The sequence below is a fragment of the Leptodactylus fuscus genome, chromosome 2 (genome assembly GCF_031893055.1).
Source record: "Leptodactylus fuscus isolate aLepFus1 chromosome 2, aLepFus1.hap2, whole genome shotgun sequence".
Lineage (NCBI taxonomy): Eukaryota > Metazoa > Chordata > Amphibia > Anura > Leptodactylidae > Leptodactylus > Leptodactylus fuscus.
The window spans coordinates 49733290-49755684 of record NC_134266.1 but is presented as its reverse complement, the minus strand read 5'-3'; the positions used below and the strand labels follow the sequence as shown (position 1 = coordinate 49755684).

General features: G+C 43.7%; 1 protein-coding gene across 1 annotated transcript in view; it reads right to left on the bottom strand.

Moving 5' to 3' along the window:
- Positions 1 to 14219, bottom strand: part of NSRP1 (nuclear speckle splicing regulatory protein 1) — a 36379-nt gene extending 22160 nt beyond the window's left edge. Inside the window, exons 1-2 of the mRNA XM_075263770.1 lie at positions 14193 to 14219; positions 5385 to 5472 (exon numbers count right to left, since the gene is read on the bottom strand). Of these exons, the coding sequence (XP_075119871.1) occupies positions 5385 to 5472; positions 14193 to 14212 (108 nt within the window). The 5' untranslated portion in view covers positions 14213 to 14219. The remainder of the gene's footprint in view (positions 1 to 5384; positions 5473 to 14192) is intronic.
- Positions 14220 to 22395: the final 8176 nt, after the last annotated feature.

Sequence of the window (22395 nt, the reverse complement as noted above, 5' to 3'; positions counted from 1 at the left end):
CTGAGATGGAAAAAAAAAACGAGGTTACAATTGCGGTGTTACCAAATCTACACACACACACACACACACATATATATATATCTATCTATCTATAATTTTTTTTAATACGTAAAAAAACCCAAAAACTTTTACCAGAACAAAATTCGCCTCACATCACCATGTTCTAACCCCCTTAATTTATTTTTTAGATTTCCATAGGAGGACACTTTTTTGCAGGATTAGCTTTATTTTTTCTCTATTATGACATACATACGGTATGACTTTTTTGAAACACATAAAAAAATTTTGGGAAGGGAAGAAGTGACCAAAAAACGGGGATTTGCACGTTCCAATTTCTTTTTCTGCTACAGCATTCAATGTATGGGATAGATACATTTATATTTTAATTATTTGGGTATTCTCAGTTGCGGTGACAATTAATACGTAGTTTATTTTTATTTATAAAGTAGATAGGCGCGCTGATTAAACTTTTATTATTTGTTAATTTTTTTTTTCTTTTTTAATTTATTAAAACTTATTTTTATTCTCTTTCATTTTTAGTCCCCTGGCGGGTTTGATCACTCAATCTGTATTGCAGGATTTTGCCTGATCGACACACTTATGATGATAGGATCCCTTAATACCCCCCTCTTTGATGCTGCAGGGATCATTTCCCAGATTTTGCCCTCCATGAGATGCCACGGTCACAATTGACTAAATGGTTAGCAGCCGTGACCGGTGTTGGAATTGCTCATGTCTGTTACCGGCAATTCCTGCTGCATAACACAGACACTGCCTTCCCCATTCCCTGCATGACATTATGATGTGCGTGTGCGTGCAATGTAAGGAAGGGGTTAAAAGAACATTCTAGCCAAAACTTCTTGTATGCACGGTGGTCTGCCTACTGCAGGGAGGAGGAGGAGAAACTAGGAAATAGAAAAGCATGGTCTATTGGATTGCACTGATCTGATACTGATGACCTATCCCAAGGATACATCTGTAAAGGGGTTATCCAGTTTCTAAGATTTATGGCCTATTATAGATCTGTGGGAGTCCCAAGTGTTGATGTCACTAAGACAACATGGAATCGCAGTACAAACTGTCCCCTGGCTGGGGGCGCTGCAGGACCTCTCGGTACCACTAGTCTTGAGGATAGGGCATCAATCTTAGAAACCAGATAGCCCCTTAAATATAAAATTCCAAGAAAATCTCATTAAAGTTTGAGTATTATACCTAGAAATACGCTTCAACCATCTTATCATGTTTATGTTATAAACAGCTTTATTACTCCTGATAACCAGATCCAGCGATAGGAAAGTTCTGCAGGTTATTACACTTTCTGCCGTACGTCGTCTCCAGTAGTGTCGGTGTCCGTGAAGTCTCTTTCTGTGAATGGGCTGGAGTTTGACCTCAGTTATTGAAACACATTACATTACAGTAGAAGGTGACCTTTGTCCTAATGTCCTAGGTCACAGCTCACACTTAGTGCACATTGACCTGCTTCAGATCATTGTGAATGATTCATTAGCAAGAAATAACTATTAAAGGGAAATAAAAATCATCTATTGTTTAAATCAGGTTTTTATGTTAAACATATTTATGAAGACTTTTTGGTTAGAATGTTTTTAATTTTCCATGTTCCACCTATTAAAAAATAATTCCAACTGATACCACTAAACCTAACATAAGCTGACTTCCCGTTTCCTGCAGATAGACCATAGGGCATAGACTATTGATTTCTACGGCTATGTTTTCTAGGCACGCTCGGTGACCTGTGCAGACATCATTGTGCAAAGTAGATAAGCTGTGAAATCACCTATTGTGATCGTGGATCTGGTGTCTTATCTACATATAGGTCATAGCTGTGATTATTATCAGAGAGGAAGCTGCTGCAAAGAAATCACCTACATAAAATAGAAAGTGTCAGTATATTAATCGGCTTAGTGGCCAGAGTCAGAACTGCAGGATATTTAGGAGATGATTATATATATATATATATATATATATATATATATATATATATATATATATATATATATATATATATATATATATATATATAAATTCTTTATTACGGTTAACATAGAAATTAAAACATATGGGATTCTCTGATGACACATTCCCTTTAAAAAAATTAAAAAAACCACAGAGGGAGCTTTATCAAGATCAGTGTTTATTACGCCATTCTTGATAACCCCTGCTCTAGCGGAGAATGTGTCTCATTTACCAGGCATGCCTTGTCATAAATCAGCCGTATCCTCCAGCAGGGCCTTGCTCCTGCACGGATCAGAAATCTCATAGAGCTTGTAGTGATACCCATGTCACAGATTTTTGTGCCAAAAACTGTAACTGGCCTACAAGTTTCCCCAACAAACAGGGCCACGCATGTCTGCGTGCCGAATGTGATACCCAGCTCAGTCCCAGTCACTTCACTAAATCTGGAAGAAAGCAGTGACATTTTTCTACACCTGGAGAACCCCTTTAACACTAAGTTGTGGTTGTATATAAAAAGAGTACTACAACAGTCCATACACTACGTGCACCCAGAAACTCTTATTATCTATTTATAGCATTCTCTATTTATGTCGTAGTGTTGCTTCTACGACTTATGACAAGTAATATCAGACAGTTATGCAGATAGGACAACCCACCTGGACAATAATATTCTAAGTGTTATAGCAGTGGGTGGGCCAACCATTGGGAGAGACTTGGGCTGACTCTACACATTAGATTTTCGTAGGTCAATGATCAGAAATTTTAAATTTCACAAACATTCATTTGCGGCCGACTGATGGCAGAATTTAGTAGAAATTTACAGCCAGCTATTTGGCATGATTGTTTGCTTTTAGTCGATCATCACTGACTGAAATTTTTCCTCTGCGGACTTTCTGTTTCCGTTATACCTATGGGGAAGATATTGCAGATATTGTTGTGGTTTTTTTGAGCCAAACCCAAGAATGGTTACAAAAGGAATGGGAAATATACAGAAAGCTATTATACTTCTCCTTCAGCTCAATCCACTCCTGGTTTTGGCTCAAAAAACCGCAACAAAAAAAGCTGAGTTTCCGCAACATGGAGCCGTAGCCTTAAACCTACGCAGTTGGGCTGGTGAAGCCACTAAAGTACAAACCCGGCTTCACTGAACCACACTGCACAGGGAACAACAAAAATGAGTCGAGTGCAGCTGATCAGACTCCTCTTTAGGTAAGTTTTTTGCTTGCTTTTGTTTTTTAATGCAGCTGCGGACAGCTGTACCACAGGTTATTTAGGACACTAGACCCCGATCCATAAGGATTTGTGGGTGGTTTAGCGTCTTAGATCACCCTAAGAGGTTCCCTTTAGTGTTGAAAAGTCTCACATAAAACCATTTCCCCAAATCTCCTCTATTGTGTGACCACATTTTTCAGAAGATAAACACATTAAAAAAAGTTTGCTGGGCCTTAGATTTCCCTGCGGAGCAAACATCACTCCAACACCCCTACAAAATGAATTTCCTCATAATAAACTACACAACTTCAGATAAACACACACACAATTTGATTTTCCTTGTAACAGGAACTAATCCTAAAATACCAAGGCCCCTGACGTGTGCAGCCACGTTCCTTTATCAGCCAGTATGTGTTCCTGACAATGTACAGATCTAGGAATATGTAAGTAGTAACCACAATTACACAGACAACATCAAGTTTCTTAGCAATGTGTCCTAAGAACGTCAATCGCTGGGTTTTCTCGTGATACAAACATTACACTTGGCTTTGTGGTCTTTAGAAACTTCCCTGCTTTGGAAGAAACCCAAATAATGAATCACCTTTGTTATGACAAAGCAGTATCCATCATTGCTAGGGGGCTTTAGATACGGCCTACTCATGCTGTCAGAAGAATCTGCCCAAAAAGAAAACTGGTCCATATCACCAATCTCTGACTTGGTATATTGCAGGAATTACATATGCATAACTTGAATTAAAAGCATATTTATGACAAGGAGCAAGCGTCCTAATAAATGAGGCTCACCATCTGCAGACCGTGCGCCTAAAGCGTTATCTACGACAGCTTATAGCTAGTGTAGACTTTCAGCATCATTTATGTCAGATTTCTGGTGTAAGTGATAACAAAGCTGGCCAATGATAACTGGCATACTAGGCGTAATAAATCTGCCCCATTGAGTGTATTGCCATAAGTGCTCATGGTTTTTAACATGTAGGTAGGTCCTTAAAGGGGTTATATGGAACTTTGTTTCTTCTTACCTTCTGGCAGAGTTTTATGTGATCCGAAGCTTGGCTCCCTAGCTAGTTAATACTCAGGGTAAAACGTTTGGACCCAGCATCAGTCACTCCACCTCCGCCTCCCCACCTCTCTTTTTCCAATGAGTATTACATGTACAATATGGATGGGTTATTCTAGTCTGCCAACCCTCATAGTACAGGTAATACACACTGAATACAGAGAAAGCGGAAAAGGCAGTATAACTTGGGTGCTGGTTCCAATCACGTGACCCTGAGTCGGAACAATAACCAGAACAGCGGATGTTCAAAAGTGAATATGTAAGCTACGCAGGATACATTGGGAACACTAAATTGCCTGCTATTTTCCTAGTAACTCCTATGATTGGGGAGGGGGGGGCTTGTAAGCTCTAAATCTGTGGTGTATCCAGATATACGCTTTATACATTCCCTTCTTGCCCCAGCCAGTTTTGTTCTAATGATCTGGTGATTTTAGGCTGTATTTTTTGGGCGATGTAAGCCACGAGGGCTATTTTTTAGCGGGATGAAATGCATTTTGTAATGACATCATTTTAGGGTGCCTAGAACTTATAGGCTACATTTTATTAACTCTTTTTTTTTGCTTTTTTACATGTTTTTATGTCCCTCTAGCGATCTTCTAAAACTTCAATAGTATACTCTGCAATACACGTGTATTGCAGTGTATACAGGAAGTCTATTCGGAGGCATATCTTCTTATCTTGGCAGGATCAACCACATATGAGGCTCTGGCAGAACCAGGGTCACTGGTTAGACCTTAAAATGCTGAAAATAGCCATCGACACCCCCGAACTTGCCTCGGAGTGCTGATTGGAGGCACTATAACACCTAAACCCCTTAAATGCCGCGGTCATAGTTGACTGTGATATCTAAGGGGTTAAAACTTGTTATCGTAACTTAGCTCCAAACATGGGTATTGGGAAAGGGGGGTTAGCGGTCAGCTACAGCTAACACCCGCTCTGGAAGCCATGCACATAACGTAATAGTATGTCCAGTTGGCTTAAGGCATTGGTGGCTGTGAGGTACTATTACGTCCTGTGTCTTTAAGAGGTTTAGGATCTCTTTCACCTACCTGTTCTACTACCTGGCTATTGTGGTATCTATGGGGTCAAAAGGTACGAGTAAAGCACAATCCGAATAGCTCACCTCCTCATCAGAGTCATCGGCAAATGCTGAATGTTTGGGTGCACATACATTTTTCTGTTGCAGTTTCTTGGGAAGAATAAGTCCATACCTGTGAAATACAAGATCCAGATGTGAATATTTGGTAGTATCTCTATAATAAAACATAAATACAGTACATTTCACAATCAGAATCGTCAACACATTTTCTTGGAAAACCGGGAATGCTGAGTAAGTACAAATCAAGATTCCTACTAGTCTGAATGTGCAATATGCTGTTTATCTAGATTAGAGAAGAAACATAACCTGGAATAAGTTTTAGTCCATTTTTATAGGCCAGCATTTTGAACGAGAGTCCTCGTCTGACCATGGGTCTACGAATTCATACTCAAATCAATGAGTATCTTAAAAATTATCAATGGCACCTCCCATTAGGGGCGATGAAGCCATGACAATTGCAAGGTGTGCTGTACACCAAAATTCCCCATGCTATACCAAGTTATCCAAGCGTTTTCTACTGAGGGTGCCCCATAACTAGTAGTCCTGTCCTACAGTTAAGAGTCTTTGAATACAAGTCTACCACTTTATACAGGCAGTAATGGGGCTACACATACAAAAAGACCCCTTAAAGGCATTTCTGAATAAATGTATTGGGAATATTGCCCCACTCTCGCACAGGTTGACCTCCTCTTTCCTCCCAGCGACATAATAAGCCTTGACTGCTCCGAAGAAAAAAGGAGACTTAGCTGGTATATGAATAATGCGGCCCTCCTCAATTCTATCGGACAGACACGAAAAGCTTCTAAGAATCTGTTCCCTATGGGAAGACTATGCTGCTCCAGCCCCTTCATATAGAGTTATACTCTCCATATAATACGTACTAACCACTCTAACCATAACCAAGCCAAACCACCCTGCGGGAACACTGAACCCAAACCCATCTCTACTTGTCCCTTTTCTGGTGGGCCTAAGACCCCTATGAACTTTTACACCCTATGCAGCATAACACGCAGTGGGGGTCCATTGTCACTATATACAGTGTAAATTGTATCCCTTACATGTTTTATACTGTAGTCTGTACATTACATATTCCCAACCATTCTGTACTTTGAAAAATCAAAAACACGAACGGTCTGGAGGAGGGAAAAGGCTGCTAATGTGTAAGGAGAGGGAAGATGTTGGGGAGATGATACTATGCTGCTACTACTGTGCAAGGAGATGGAAGATGTTGGGGAGATGATACTATGCTGCTACTACTGTGCAAGGAGATGGGAGACGCTGCAATTACTGAGAAAAGAGAAAGAAGATACTACTATGCTGCTATTACCTTTTAAAGAGATGGGAGACATTGCTACTACTATAGATGGAGGGGGAGATGCTGCTACTACTGTCTACAGAGAGGGGAGATGCTGCTGCTACTGTCTACAGAGAGGGGAGATGAGCTGCTACTGTCTACAGAGAGGGGAGATGCTGCTGCTACTGTCTACAGAGAGGGGAGATGCTGCTGCTACTGTCTACAGAGAGGGGAGATGCTGCTACTACTATAGATGGAGGGGGAGATGCTGCTACTGCTATAGATGGAGAGGCGAGATGCTGCTACTACTGTCTACGAAGAGGGGAGATGCTGCTACTACTGTCTACTGAGAGGGGAGATACTGTTACTACTGTCTACGGAGAGGGGAGATACTGTTACTACTGTCTACAGAGCGAGGAGATGCTACTACTGTCTACAGAGAGGGGAGATGCTGCTACTACTGTCTACAGAGAGGGGAGATGCTGCTACTACTGTCTACAGAGAGGGGAGATGCTGCTACTACTGTCTACAGAGAGAGGAGATGCTGCTGCTACTACTGTCTACAGAGATGGGAGATGCTGCTGCTACTGTCTACAGAGAGGGGAGATGCTGCTACTACTGTCTACAGAGAGAGGAGATGCTGCTACTACTGTCTACAGAGAGAGGAGATGCTGCTACTACTGTCTACAGAGAGAGGAGATGCTGCTACTACTGTCTACAGAGAGAGGAGATGCTGCTACTACGGTCTACAGAGAGAGGAGATGCTGCTGCTACTACTGTCTACAGAGAGGGGAGATGCTGCTACTACTGTCTACAGAGAGAGGAGATGCTGCTGCTACTACTGTCTACAGAGATGGGAGATGCTGCTGCTACTGTCTACAGAGAGGGGAGATGCTGCTACTACTGTCTACAGAGAGAGGAGATGCTGCTACTACTGTCTACAGAGAGAGGAGATGCTGCTACTACTGTCTACAGAGAGAGGAGATGCTGCTACTACTGTCTACAGAGAGAGGAGATGCTGCTACTACGGTCTACAGAGAGAGGAGATGCTGCTGCTACTACTGTCTACAGAGAGGGGAGATGCTGCTACTACTGTCTACAGAGAGGGGAGATGCTGCTACTACTGTCTACAGAGAGGGGAGATGCTGCTACTACTGTCTACGGAGAGGGGAGATGCTGCTACTACTGTCTACAGAGAGAGGAGATGCTGCTACTACTGTCTACAGAGAGGGGAGATGCTGCTACTACTGTCTACAGAGAGGGGAGATGCTGCCACTACTGTCTACAGAGAGGGGAGATGCTGCTACTACTGTCTACAGAGAGGGGAGATGCTGCTACTACTGTCTACGGAGAGGGGAGATGCTGCTACTACTGTCTATGGAGAGGGGAGATACTGCTACGTGAGGGGAGGAGGTCCTGCTGTGATCACTAATGTACTGACCTCTCAGTAAGGGGTGGAGGTGCCTATTTTGATGAGTGTGATGGGGGGGGGGGGACTGCTGTGACTATTGAGGAAGGGAGAAGAGGGTCTGCTTTGACTGCAAGACAAGTTGTAGGCAGCGGGTAAAAGGAGGTACTTTAGGAAGTGTAAAGGAAAGATATACAATTTTTACACTAACAGGTCGGGAGAGGTACAGTATATGGAGCTTGTTTCTGATTATTGATACTTTAACAGTGACTATAAGATCAGACTTACAACACCAATTTTCACAGCACGGACCCCGGCTTAAAATATGTTCTTACTGGTAAGGTTTATCCAGTGCGTCCCTTTATGTAAAGCATGCTTTCACTTACAGTACTATTACCATGAGATAACGTGACCATTATACAGCCGATCACTATAGAAGTGTAAGGTCTGGTTGTGTTGCGTATTGCTGCCCCCTGCTGGACAATGATAGTTAAAACTACAGAGGCTAAAAACATTTCCATACACAAAACAAAAGTTAACTTAGGCCATGTTCACACCACATTTATGCCCTGTCAAGCACATTTTTTAATGCTTTAAGAAAAAGAAAAAAAAAAAAACTCTGAAAAGTGCAGTGTCCTGTGCTGAACCCTCTATTTGGATACAGCCATAAACCTGCAATCATTTGACAGGTTTATAGCTGGACAGCACTTTACAGCAAACCTTTACACAAAATGTGGTGTGAACAAAGCCTTAAAGGAGAAGTCTGGGATAGAGTGGAACTCCTACACTAATCTAAACACCCTCCCCCCACCTACTTTCTAAATTACATCATTTAGTTAAAAAAAAAAAAAAAAAAAAAAAAAAAAAAAAGTACCTTTACCCATAACTCTGGGGCAGTCATGTGGCCGCCCCAGGCATATTTTCTAATTATCCGGCGACACATTTAGTTTCCGGAAACAGAACGTCACCAATACTCCCCCCCCCCCCTTCCCTCATTCCTTCCCTCATTCCTTCTGTGGGACGCCTCCTCCTCTTCTGTGATGTTGGTCGGCGTTTGAGCCTCCTACGCCTGCGCAGTGGAAATGGATTGCCTGGACTATTACGCACACATAGGCAGAGTCAAAGATGAGGAGGAGCCGTCCCACAAAAGGAAGTCAGGTAAGTATGATGGGGTGGAGGGGTGGGTTTGGGCTGAGTTAGTTTGGAAGGGCTAGTGGTGGGTGGGATAGCTAAGGAGACAGGGTGGGAGAAGGAGTGACAGGGTGGTAGTGTGAATAAGCTTACAACTACCATCATGCTTTGCATCAGCTAAGACAGCAGGAAGCTACACCTTATAAACAAAAGCAGAAGATGCCAGGAGCTCCCAGAGAAACCCAGAAGTCACTGCTAAAGTTATTTGGGTGCATTTATTAACCCATTAATAGCACTAAGAGTCTAAGGACACGTTGATCCAGGGTTTTTATACTGACTGCCAGATTTGGAGTCGGGAAGGAATTTTTTCCCCTGAAATAGGGCAATTGGCATAAGCCTCATGGGGTTTTTTGACTTCCCCTGGATCAACACTGTAGGGGACTGTAGGGTTATAGGTTGGACTTGATGGACTAATGTCTTTATCCAACCTCATCTACTATGTAGCAGACATTTTCTAAAAAAGAATCTTAGGCCGGAATACACCTTTAATTATTTTTGAAACAAGCAAGAAAAAAAAAAAAAAAAAAAGGGCTTTCACAAGGACTTTCCTTCGCTACTATTCTGATGCTACCCAGGGGTGAAGCTAGGCTTTGTGCCACCTGAGGCGGCTGTCAGAAAGCCGCCCCCCACCCCCTGAGGAGCGGTCGGAGTGGAGGGGCGGGGCCGAGAGGAGGGGGCGGGGCCAGTAGAGTTTGCAGGCAGAGAGCAGGTTCGGAGAGGACCTGCTCTCTGCTAAGCGTGAGGGGCAGCCGCTGGAGCAGCGCTGCATCCACAGGGCCGCCCCAATCCACTCGCTTCCTGTGCCGGGCTGCTGAGACGGTGACGCTAAGCCAGTCCAGGACAGCTTCTCCTGGACTGGCTTAGGTCAGCAAAAATGCCGCCCTCCCCCGGGGCCCCTGCATAGCGCCGCCTGAAGCAGTCGCATCAGGTCGCCTCATGGGAGGTGCAGCGCTGATGCTACTTGGCCCCCTGATGGTCCCCGCTGCAGCACTTATATGTCCCTGTGTTGGAATGTCATTGCTGCTGCAAAGAGAGAGACTAGCAGGGAGACTGGGCAGTGCTGGAGCAGGACTGGTGAGGTAAAATCACATTTTTTGTTTTTGATCACTATTCTGAGCCATTTTAATTCACTGGACAACTGGAACTGCAGCCCCGCTCCCATTCAGTGGAGTAGGAACAGAGATGCTCGAGAGGCGCAAACAGACGATGGAGACAGGTGTCATACCCCTACCAATCTGATACTGATGATCTACCTTCAGATTCTGAACCCCTTTAAGGTGTAAAGGCTGAATTCACACAGAGTTATTTGGTCAGGATCCGCCTCAAAATCAGCCTCCAAAAAAACCTCCCAATAGAGTTCTATTGGGAGGCTTTTTTTGGAGGCTGATTTTGAGGCGGATTCCTGACCAAACTCCTGACCAAAAAACTATGTGAACTGAGCCCTGTAGTTTTCCTTTGGTTTATGGTTTACTATTGTGCAGGGAGGGGTTTGTTTAACATTCTTAAAATATACTTTATTAACTTTTTTTTTTTAAGCCACACCAGGTTCTAAAGTTTTCTCAGCGCTATAACTAAGGTTTATTAGGGAAATCCATCCTGTATTGCCAATATATACAAATAAAGCAGTTGTCCCAGGGAGAGGCTTCACCAGCATATAAAAAGATACTTAATGGGACACAACCGCAGTAACTCATAACCGTCACTATGAGTGAGACACGTGAGCGCTGCTGCTCCTGCCATGGAAACAACAAAGGTAAAGCATTTTTGGTGAACAGCCATTGTGGCAAAACTCTGCCACTTACAAAATAGGTCGGGACAGAGATCAATGAGGGCCGGGGCGGGATGCCTGAGACATACAGATTTGCTATAACTCCTGCCTAAAAAAACTGGAGTGAATTATATCTGAAATATATGTCAGTACTAGTATATACTTCATTTCTGGAATACAGAACCTCCCACCGTGCAACAGAATTATTAGGACTAGTTCACATGGGGTTCCATGTGAACACATTCCGTCTAAGCGGCCGTGATGGGATTCAGTGCAGAGCACCAGCATCCCGTTGCGGCTTTCCGCTCCAGATTAGGCCCAAATGAATGGGCCTAGTCCGGAGGGTGGTGTCCCAAGGCGGACACCACGGCTGAATCCGCCTGAAGAAAGGGCAGCTTGCTCCTTTTTTCTGCAAGCGGGAACAAACCGCTCATGAAAGAAGGAAATGACCGGCTCCCATTGATTTCAATGGGAGGCGGCAGGATTTTGACGGTCACATGATGCTGTGAAGTTTTGTTTGTAAGCTCACTCCCCCCTCTCTCCATAAACAACAATCACAAAGTAAGGCCTGGTTCACATCTACATGGGTTTCCATTCAGGGAGTCCGCTTGGGGACCCCCTGGTATTACTCCCTTAGGCTAAGGCCCCAAGGGCCGTAAACGCAGCGCTAAAGCGCTACGGGAACAACCACGGCGTTAACGCATCACGGTTCTTCCCGAAGCACTTTGAACAGAAACTTCACAGAGTTTTCATCCGCAGACTTTCTGTTACAATTATTTCTACGGGGAAGCTGCCGGCATTTCCGTAGATATGATTGACATGCTGCGATTTTCAAAACCGCAACGCTTATGGAAATTGCAGCGTGTCTGCGTTGCGTTATTTTTCTGCAAAGTGGGGATGGGATTCGCGGCGTTTCCACTGTGGGCAAATCGCAGCCTTTCCAGCCCGTGGGGGCCTGGCCTTAGGCTAATGCCCCAGCTTTTTTTATTGCAAATTTTGTTGTGGTTTTTTTTTTTTTTTTTTTTACAGCCAAAGCCAAGAATGGCTAGAAAAGGAATTGGTAATATATAAGAAGCTCTTACACCTCTACCTCCTACTCGATCCACTCCTAGCTGTGGCTCAAAAAAAAAAAGAAAAAAAAAAAGAGCTGCATTTCCACAACGTGGCGCCTCAGCCTTAAGTTCCCACATTGCGGAAAAGCTGCTATTTTAGCTGCAGATTTTGCTCTAAGGCCAGGAGTAGATAAGAACTTCCTATAGACTTCCAATTGAAGCCGCTCTTGACTTTGGCTTGAAGCAAAGTAGCAAGATTTGCAACAAAAAAGGAAATTGTTTGCAACTTGGGACTTCAGCCTTAGATGGATCGTGTCTATGGCCAGTGATTTCCTTAGCAGGCATTTTCTGTGTGCAGAGATGTAGCAGAAGCAGTTGGACATTGTTGAAAGAATAGAATCCATCTACTGAACTGCTGGTGTATATTGCGTCAGTTTAGGCACCAGGAGTTTTGCAATAGTTAAAGGGGCTCTATCAGCAAAATGTTGCTGTATGAGCCCCACATACGTGTGAATAGCCTTTAAAAAGGCTATTCAGGCACCGCTAATCTTATTTTAAACCCCCTGCCCGGTTTAAAATAAAACTATAAAAACATATATGTAAATGATACCTGAACGTGTACGCTGGGCGGTCGTGCACGATCCGATGTCATCTTCGGTCCCTCCTTCCTCTTCTTTCAGCGACGTCCTCCTGTCCTGGCTCTTCTCCGCCTTCATCTTCTTTTCTTCCAGATATGAAGACGTTCGCGAGCGTACTGTGCATGCTCACGTAGGGAGCGCTACTGGGCACGCGCGGAATTTGAACGCAACCCGCCGGAAAAACAGAAGATAAAGGTGGAGAAGAGCCAGAACAGGAGGACGTCGCTGAAAGAAGAGGAAAGAGGGACCAAAGATGACGTCGTATCATGCACGTTGTGGTATGATTGATTTACATATATGTTTTTATAGTTTTATTTTATAACGGGTGGGGGGGTTTAAAATTATATTAGCGGTGCCTGAATAGCCTTTTTAAAGACTATTCACGCATATGTGGGGCTCATACAGCAAAATTCTGCTGATAGAGCCCCTTTAATATGCTGTTAGTACGCAATGCCTTAGCCTTAGAGGGGATATGAAATGAAGAAAGTACAAAAGTCTCTTCCCTCCACTGTGAATTCAGCCAGGCTAAATGTGGGCATGAGTGATGGTGGACGGAACCCCCTTTCACTTCAATGGGGACACAGTGGAATGCTTGACTTCTGCCATTTTTGGTGCTCCCATTGAAGTGAAGGTAAACGTCTGTAATCACCAGTCACACACACACACATTCGGCCTGGCTGCAGTCAGGCTACACGCGCAGCGGTGAGTAAGGACCAGACCACGGAAATATCCAGACATATAGCTATCCTGTATCCTATGGACAGAGGATAAATACTCTTTGTGGCATAACCCCCACTAAAAGGAACCAGTCATCAGGCTTTGGGACACTTTCACTAGGTTCATACCTGCATCTGGGTTTCCGTTCAGTGGGTCTGCTTAGGGACCCCTGAACGGAAACCTAATCCGCAAGGTTTCCGCCCAATACCCATTTTTCAAGCGAAATGGGAAGCAGAATCTCCCACCAGAGAGCAGGCGTAGGCGTGAGCCTTGCCTAAATCAGCAGTGTTTGATGTGCTAAATCTTCCTATGCCAGGTGTGCCCTACTCTGACAGAATCCAGAGACCCACCTGACCTGGGGATTCACCTTTTCTGGAGGTCATAGTTGTATATCACCCAAGCCACACTGTACGTATATGCAATGCCTCTACCTCCATATGGCACCATTTTGCCCAATCATGAAATACTGTTAGACATACACACCAATACTTACATAGCACTGACCTGCAACCTGTGCTTCTCCAGATGCTGTAAGACTACAACTCCCAGCATGCTCTGATGGCTGTAGTATCACAACACCTGACGCTACAACCATTGACACGCCTAGGATAACACACAGACCAGATGTGGACCACGTGACAATAATGAAGTCCAGTCAGACTCAAGTATAAGTCCCACCTGTACACAGGACTGGGGGTATAACCTCCTCACACACTCCTAGTCACTATTACACCCTGTAACAAGTCTGCTCTGCTTGTACTTACTGCTTCCCGGGAGCCGCCATCTTGCCTGCGCAGTGAAGCTGTGAGTACAGAGCTGCACATTCGGCACTATGTATAATTTCTGTAATACATAGATGTCAGGGTACAAGCGTCTCAATGTTTCATATAATGAGGTAAAATAAGTCCGTGAATAAGTCTGCATCAGCTACTAACATAAAACTAAAGCTAAACGAGAGGCAGCGTTACGAATCTGCGGACAGGAACTGCAAGCTAGTGGATGTCGCCCAAGTGTCTCTGGGAATTGTAGTTTTCGCGGCTCAGAGCTGTATTCGCTGGGGAATGACTTCGTAGTGTCGTGAGAGACTCCTCTATCAGCAGTGAGCGATCAGATCGTACTGAGCGAGAAATACATCGGCCGAATCTTATATGCTGGAAACATCTATAGTGTAGCACTGTGTAATATGCATTGTGAAGCCTTGTACTGATCTGCAAACGTCCTTGTTTCTGATTCCTTGCATGCTTTTTTAGGGAAGCCTGAGCTGTATAGTTACCTACAGATGTATTTTTTCTTTTTATCTACATGCCCAGACTACTAGGACTACACAAGAAGATTTTGGTTGTGATCATAGATTGCTGGCTCGCCCTGTAACCCCTTCACTAATGTTATTAGTGAATAGAGTCGCATTGCAACCCCAAGGGTGCCGCAGCTACAACTTCAAGCAAAAAGACAACTTTTCAACTGTTCAAGTTGCAGTTTCAGAACTCTTGGGTTCTCTGTGTCACTCCATTACTACCATTCGAATCACAGGACAACGCGGCGATCTTTGGTTGCTCGTCAGAGATCATGGCCAAAGACATGATGTAGCTCTAGACCGGTCTTTACCAAGCTTTAAAGGATTATCCAGGCAAAACTGTAGTGAAAAAAAAATATTTAAAAAATCATACTCTCCTTTCCCGGGTGCTCTGGTGCCTCCCAGCGTGGTCCGGTCTTTATCGGTCCAGTGTTGACATGTGGTGGAAGTCCCAGCCACATGTGACTGCTGAAGCCAATCAGCGACCTCAGCGAAGAGCAAAAGATGTCACTATGTGACATCACGGGTCTCTTCCGGAGGCCGCTGATTGGCCTCATCAGTCACATGTCCTCAGAGGCCAGTCATCGGCTTCAGTAGAAGGAATCCGTGATATCACAGACAGCGAGCAATTTCACTTTGAACAACCTAAGCAAGAGAACATATTCAGCATTGGCCTCAGGCGGTGCCTCATGGAATAAACTAGGGGATGGCATTATTTTCCTATTTTTGGCCGCTACTTATTGTACTATTGCAAAAGGTGTCAGCTGAATTTACTCACCTGTCCACACGTCTGTGCAGGCCTGATCTATTGTCACATCTACGGAGCATTGCACCTACACCACGATGCTGAAGGGTTCTGGGGGTCAAAAAAGTGATCATATACCGTAAGGGGAGGGAATTCATACTCACCTGTCCCTGGTGCTCCAGGTATCCCAGCGTGGTCTGGTCCTCAGGTGTCTAAAAGGATACAGATCAGCAGTACCACAATCAGGGCTCTATAAACACATTGGTGGGCCTAGTGCAAAGGTTTCATAAGTCATCACATCACTCCTGTAGCTCCCAGGAAAGAGAAGGAATGAATGATGAAGCAGGGAGTGGATGGCTCCTACTTCATCATTGTATGGAACTCATCGCCGTCTACTGAAAGATCTCTTATGAAGACATGCAGATTGACATAAAGTATAAAAGGCAACAAGAGAAAATGCCAATGCTGCCCCTGCACAGTGGGCAGTAAGGTTGGTCTTTGACTAGAAAGAAGCAAATATATAAATATCATCAATGAAGTTTTCATAGAGATCTAAGAATGCATGACAGCAGGAGAGGAAGGGTTAAGTATAATTATATGGGACAGTAACTGACAACAGATGCGGTTAAGAGATCAGGACTTATACATAGTCAGCATTGGGCACAAAGAAAAAGTAAAGGGTAATATAATACCTGGGTTCAGGGGCTTATCTATTATAAGGCGAAATGAGCATCTCACCTCAGATATCAGATTGCAGAGTCCCTAAGTGGGCGGTCTGATTTTCAGGTGGATTTCGCACTGAGCCTTCCTGCCATTTTTTTTAATGAAAAGTCTGAAGTCCATTCATTTCAATGGGAAGCAGTAGCTGATTTTTTCTGCTAGCGGAGCGTCCTTCTCGTTCTGCAAGCAGATTCTACCTGATAACTCCCATTAAAATGAATGAAAGGTGGAAAATACATCTTTTCCACTGATGGGTAATTGGACATGGAATTTGGCCCTGCCCATAACGCCAGTATACAGTGGCACTCTTTTCTGAATTCCACATCAAATTCAGGGTCAAAATTGGTATTGATTTGTGTCAAGTAGAAAAAATAAAGCGGACTTTTGCTGCTTGACAAATTCAGCGTCAAATTCCTATGTGTGATGTATGTATGTTCACAAGGAGGAATTTGGTACTGAATTTGTTACCGGGCCCCACATTGTGGAAACGCAGCTTTTTTGTGTTGCAGATGTTGCGGCGTTTAGTTATTTTTTTTCTTTTTAGCCAAAGCCATTTCTGTAATGTGTAGCCTCAGTCTTACTTTCACCCAAATACTGTGCAGGAATTGCAATACAACAGCCAGCTCACTAGTGATCCTGGTTATAAAGCAGAACATGCCCCATCCCCCCCCCCCCCCCCCCAAACACACACCTCTGACGCCATCCACCCTGGGACCTCTGGACCACAGAGCAGGACAGATATCATTAGACATGAGGATAAACAATTACAGTATATGTAAACTATACGCTGTCCTATGTTTGCTTTTGTACCGATTTGCTGATTAATTTGTGTATGTTTTAAGGGTAAAGGATTTTTGTGAAGGAAGTTTGTTTATAAGATGCAGAATTATTAGCAAGTCCCAGTGGGTTTGTGAGATCTAGCATTTTCATTGTTCCACTGCTCCCCTGCTCCTGTGGGGCATAGATACATTCAACACATTAAATTCTACAACTAAACATTATACATATATATTTAATTTCAATCAGGAGTTGTGCCGTTATGCACAATTCTTCCCTAGTCACAGCACAGGGGATAAGGGTCTGATTGCTGGGGGCCTGAAAGCAGGGTCCCTCAATGACTAAGAGTATGAGGGACTGAAAGTCCCCTGAAAGTCTCTTTGTGATTGGAGCGCCAGTATACTTGTATGACCAGCACTCCAATCACTTGCATGGGGCTGCTGGGACTCTATAATCCAGTAGCACCAACCTCTCCTCCTTCAGATCACTGGGGGACACTTATCCTCTGTCCTCTGAATAGGGAATAAGTGTCCATATTGTCACATTAAGGTAAGGGGTTGTCTGGAAGCTTTTTTTTTTTTTTAATCTATAAACTTGCGGAACTGAATGGAGTCTCAATGTGACTTAATTCGGTAGCACAAGTGAACGAGTATGAGTGACTGTAGATCAAGGTCTGCTTAGCTGGCACCCATTGCATTTAAACACTAGTGCTTACATATATGTTATATTTGTGTGTGTGTGTGTATGTGTGTATATATACTTTGTAATTTTTTTTTAAACATCTGTGAAATGTCTGTGAGCCACTAGGGGACATAGTTTTCCCTTAGGATTGAGTCACAGGCTACTTTTGGTGCCACTAAACAACATGGCTTCCTAGCAGGAGACTCACAAAAGCAGGACTCCTAGCCCCAGCTATAGACTCACACACACTGCCTGGCATTTCCTGCCTCAACCTGCCTGCACACTCCTTACTGTCACCTCAGGAGTAGCCCTCACTCTACTCACTCACATTTACATATAGCTTTCCACTATATAACAGATCACATTGTCTGTATCACTACATACACAATATAACACAGCACATTGTCTGTATCACTACATACACAATACAACACATCACATTGTCTGTATCACTACATACACACTACAACACATCACATTGTCTGTATCACTACATACACACTACAACACATCACATTGTCTGTATCACTACATACACACTACAACACATCACATTGTCTGTATCACTACATACACACTACAACACATCACATTGTCTGTATCACTACATACACAATACAACACATTACATTGTCTGTATCACTACATACACAATACAACACATCACATTGTCTGTATCACTACATACACAATACAACACATCACATTGTCTGTATCACTACATACACACTACAACACATCACATTGTCTGTATCACTACATACACACTACAACACATCACATTGTCTGTATCACTACATACACACTACAACACATCACATTGTCTGTATCACTACATACACAATACAACACATTACATTGTCTGTATCACTACATACACAATACAACACATCACATTGTCTGTATCACTACATACACAATACAACACATCACATTGTCTGTATCACTACATACACAATACAACACATCACATTGTCTGTATCACTACATACACAATACAACACATCACATTGTCTGTATCACTACATACACAATACAACACATCACATTGTCTGTATCACTACATACACAATACAACACATCACATTGTCTGTATCACTAAATACACAATACAACACTTCACATTGTCTGTATCACTACATACACAATACAACACATCACATTGTCTGTATCACTACATATACAATACAAGACATCACATTGTCTGTATCACTACATACACTATACATCACATCACATTTGCTAGCCCACCAAACTTTTTAAAGCACTTTTACAGTTTCACACGTCTGTGTCCGCCCAATTCTCAAATCACCGCAGACGAAGTCGCGGGTAAAAGCTAGTACAGCTATAAACTAGTTTGTCTTGTTTCTTTATGGCTAGGTTCACATCTGTGTTTGGGTTTCCGTTTGGGAGGTCCGCTTGGGGACCCTCCGAATGGAAACCTAATACACATAAAAAAGTGGTTACCTTAGGAAACCCGCGAAACCCATAGACTATAATGGGGTCTGTGTAGTTTCCTCTCAGTTTCAGTGCGAAAAAATGTATTCTTCATGCAAAGAGGGGAATGGAATCTCCGAATGCAGAGTTGAACCAAGCCTAAGATTGTAGCAGTTTAGATTTGTACAAAAGAGGACCTTTCACCTCCTGAGGCACATGTGGTTTAATACACCAATAGAAAGCCGACAGTGCGCTGAATTCAGCACACTATTGGCTTTCCCGTTCTGTGCCCCAGGAGAAGAGCTATCGGTGCCAGTACTGTAGCTCTTCACTGTCAGAAGGGGGTTTTTGACAGTCAGTCAGGAACGCCCTTCCTCACAGCAGCATCCATTGCGCTGTACTGTGAGAGCGGTGAGGAACGCCTCCCCCAGTGCTCATCTATGGATGAGCACTGTGAGGATAGGGACAGTGAAGAGCCACGGTATCGGCACCGATAGCTCTTCACTTGGGGCACAGAATGGGAAAGCCAATAGTGCGCTGAATTCAGCGCACTGACGGCTTTCTAGCGGTGTGTTAAACCGCATGTGCCCCCGATGGTGAAAGGTCCTCTTTAAAAGGGGCTCTGTACATTTAACAAGCAAATTTACAGTATGAGCTACATTATTATGACCGTTAAAAAAAAAAAAAAAAATGTCCATGAAAACTGGTAATATAAATATACACATCTTCAGAATAGGCTAGAAATATTTGATGGTATCAGCTATTCGGGCTGCATCTGATCCCCATGCTATATAGTGTAATAAGTAGATGGCTCCTGCCCTGTATAGTAGCTGTGTGCAGTTACTGCAGCTGAGCTCTCAATGACTTCAATACAAACTGAGCTGCAGTATCGGCTCCTGGCCACTAAACGGGGCACGGACCATCTGCCTTTGGCTCCATGCACTGTATAGTACAGGTGGCTGGGAATAGCTAGTTGATCCATGTGGGGACGGCCTGTCGGCCCCCAACGATCATGTATTTATGGCATATCCTAAGGGTGAGCCATAAATAATAATTCTTGTACAGCCCCTTTAATATGAAGCAATCTAGGAGCAATAAGTTTATATTAAAGAGGACCTTTCACCATATCCGGGCACAGTCAGTGTTATATACTGCCAGAAAGCTGACAGTGCGCTGAATTCAGCGCACTGTCGGCTTTCCCGATCTGTGCCCGGTGTGAAGAGCTTACGGCCCGGTACCGTAGCTCTTCAGCACAGCGCGATTGGCGCCACGAGGCAGAAGGACGTCTCTGGCTAATGGTCAGAAACGCCCTTCTGACTGTAAAGCGCTACGGTACCGGGACCGATAGCGCTTTACACCGGGCACAGATTGGGAAAGCCGACAGTGCGCTGAATTCAGCGCACTGTCAGCTTTCTGGCAGTATATAACACTGCCTGTGCCCAGATATGGTGAAAGGTCCTCTTTAAGAAGTATTTCAAGTCCTGCTTTAAATGAGCGATCTTTCAGCACATCAATTCTTTAGTGTATAAATGGAAGTCTCTCTCATATTGTGTTTGGAAATCAGGATAACAGTATATGGGTTATGTACTGGCAGTTTAATATCTTTTCTAAGATTATTCCTGGAAACATGGCCGCTTCTCCCTAATTATCCCTTTACAGGAATACGTACCCGAGAACAGATTATCTGTGGCATCAGGAAGCACAATAACAAGAGCATCTTATCCCGGTGGAATCAGTACGACAGCTCTGACCTGACATTGGCAATGTATTATCAGCAAGATAGAATAACAGACAGATGCCATTTCCCAAATCTAGCTTTTATTAAAAAGATGTTCTTACTTGGAATGTTATTACATAGATGGAATCTCGCAGTCTATTCACAAAACCTTAACCACTTCTCTGCAGTAAACTCACAAAGGCTAAAAGGTGGGCTCAGGGTAGTGAATGGTAAATGACAAAACTGCATCATTATAATTATGAGTGAGCGAAGCAGTTCATAAAAAGCCAGGTTCATTAAGAATCTTCCAAAAATTTGGGATTTGCCACCCATGAACCACTATTATGCTCTGAGGTCTCTTCAGACCCCTGAGTATAATAAGGGGAGGTGAAAGAACACAACAAAGTTGTACTTACCTCTTCCGGGCACAATTTCTACTTCCATGGGGTCCTCATTCTTGTCCAACCGCTTCTTGCCTCTTGAATGACGTCAGCGGCCCCAAAGGACCACTTCAGCCTGTGATTGGGTCATGTGGGACTTGTCAACATCATGATACATTCATCTCTCTGGCTTATCTCCCTTGAGAATAAAGTATCGGGCATGTTAGACCCTTCTTTCTCCAGACATCTTCTATCCGTTGACAGATGGAAAATCTCCTTAAGTGGTGTTCACACTACTGCCATTGTCCGCCTCGGGGTTCCCATTGTAAACCCCGGGGAAACTGGACAGGGGACGGCTTGCCGGCGGCCAATTTTAAAATCCATTTATTTGAATGAGTTTTTAAAGGTGACCACCGGTGTCTGTATGCAGCCCCTCCGCCTGGAAACCTTTTTTTTTGCACGGACACAAAGCCGTCCCCTCTCCAGTTTCAACTATAGTCCCATTTCACTTTTATATTTAAATAATAAGCTTTTTTCCTTGATCTTAGCCTCTAGGTTAAATGGTCTGCTGCAGTCCTTGATACACTCTGACCAAGTTGGTTTCATCCCAAGTAGTTGGGCCTTGGATTACGTAAGAAAACAGTGTAATATTATTCTTTGGGCCAATCAACATCACAAGCCCATCTCCCAATTGGCCTTTTTTACGGAAAAAGTTTTTGCTAGCTTGTCCTGGAGCTACATTGCTCATGTTCTGAGGTTCATGGGTATAACTGGTCTGTTCCAAAACGCTCTTTGAACACTTTACTGCGACCCCCATAGCCTATTTTAAATTCCTGACAGACACCCCACTGCCCATTAAGATTAGTTGTGGCACCTGACAAGGTTTGCATTGTAATGTTTCCCAGGCTAAAAATTGATGGCCTTAAATTTTGGTTTTCAGATGCAGGGCAAGTTCTCTTTCACAACACTGGGTTTATCAGGTACTAGCTTCTGCCAGCGACTTCGTCTGCGGGTTGTTGGAGTGGATGATCCGCCTATATTCAGCAAATTGCTGCCGTCAATGGTTTGCCTGCTCCGGCGTTTTGACAGCTCTTAAGCTGTTCTGCTGCTGAACTTGTTCCTCGCAGCATGCCTGTGATTGTTGGGGCATCTCAAGCGTTTCGGAAACTCTCAATCTGGCCTGCCACTGAACTTGTTCCTCAAGCTGTGCCCCCCT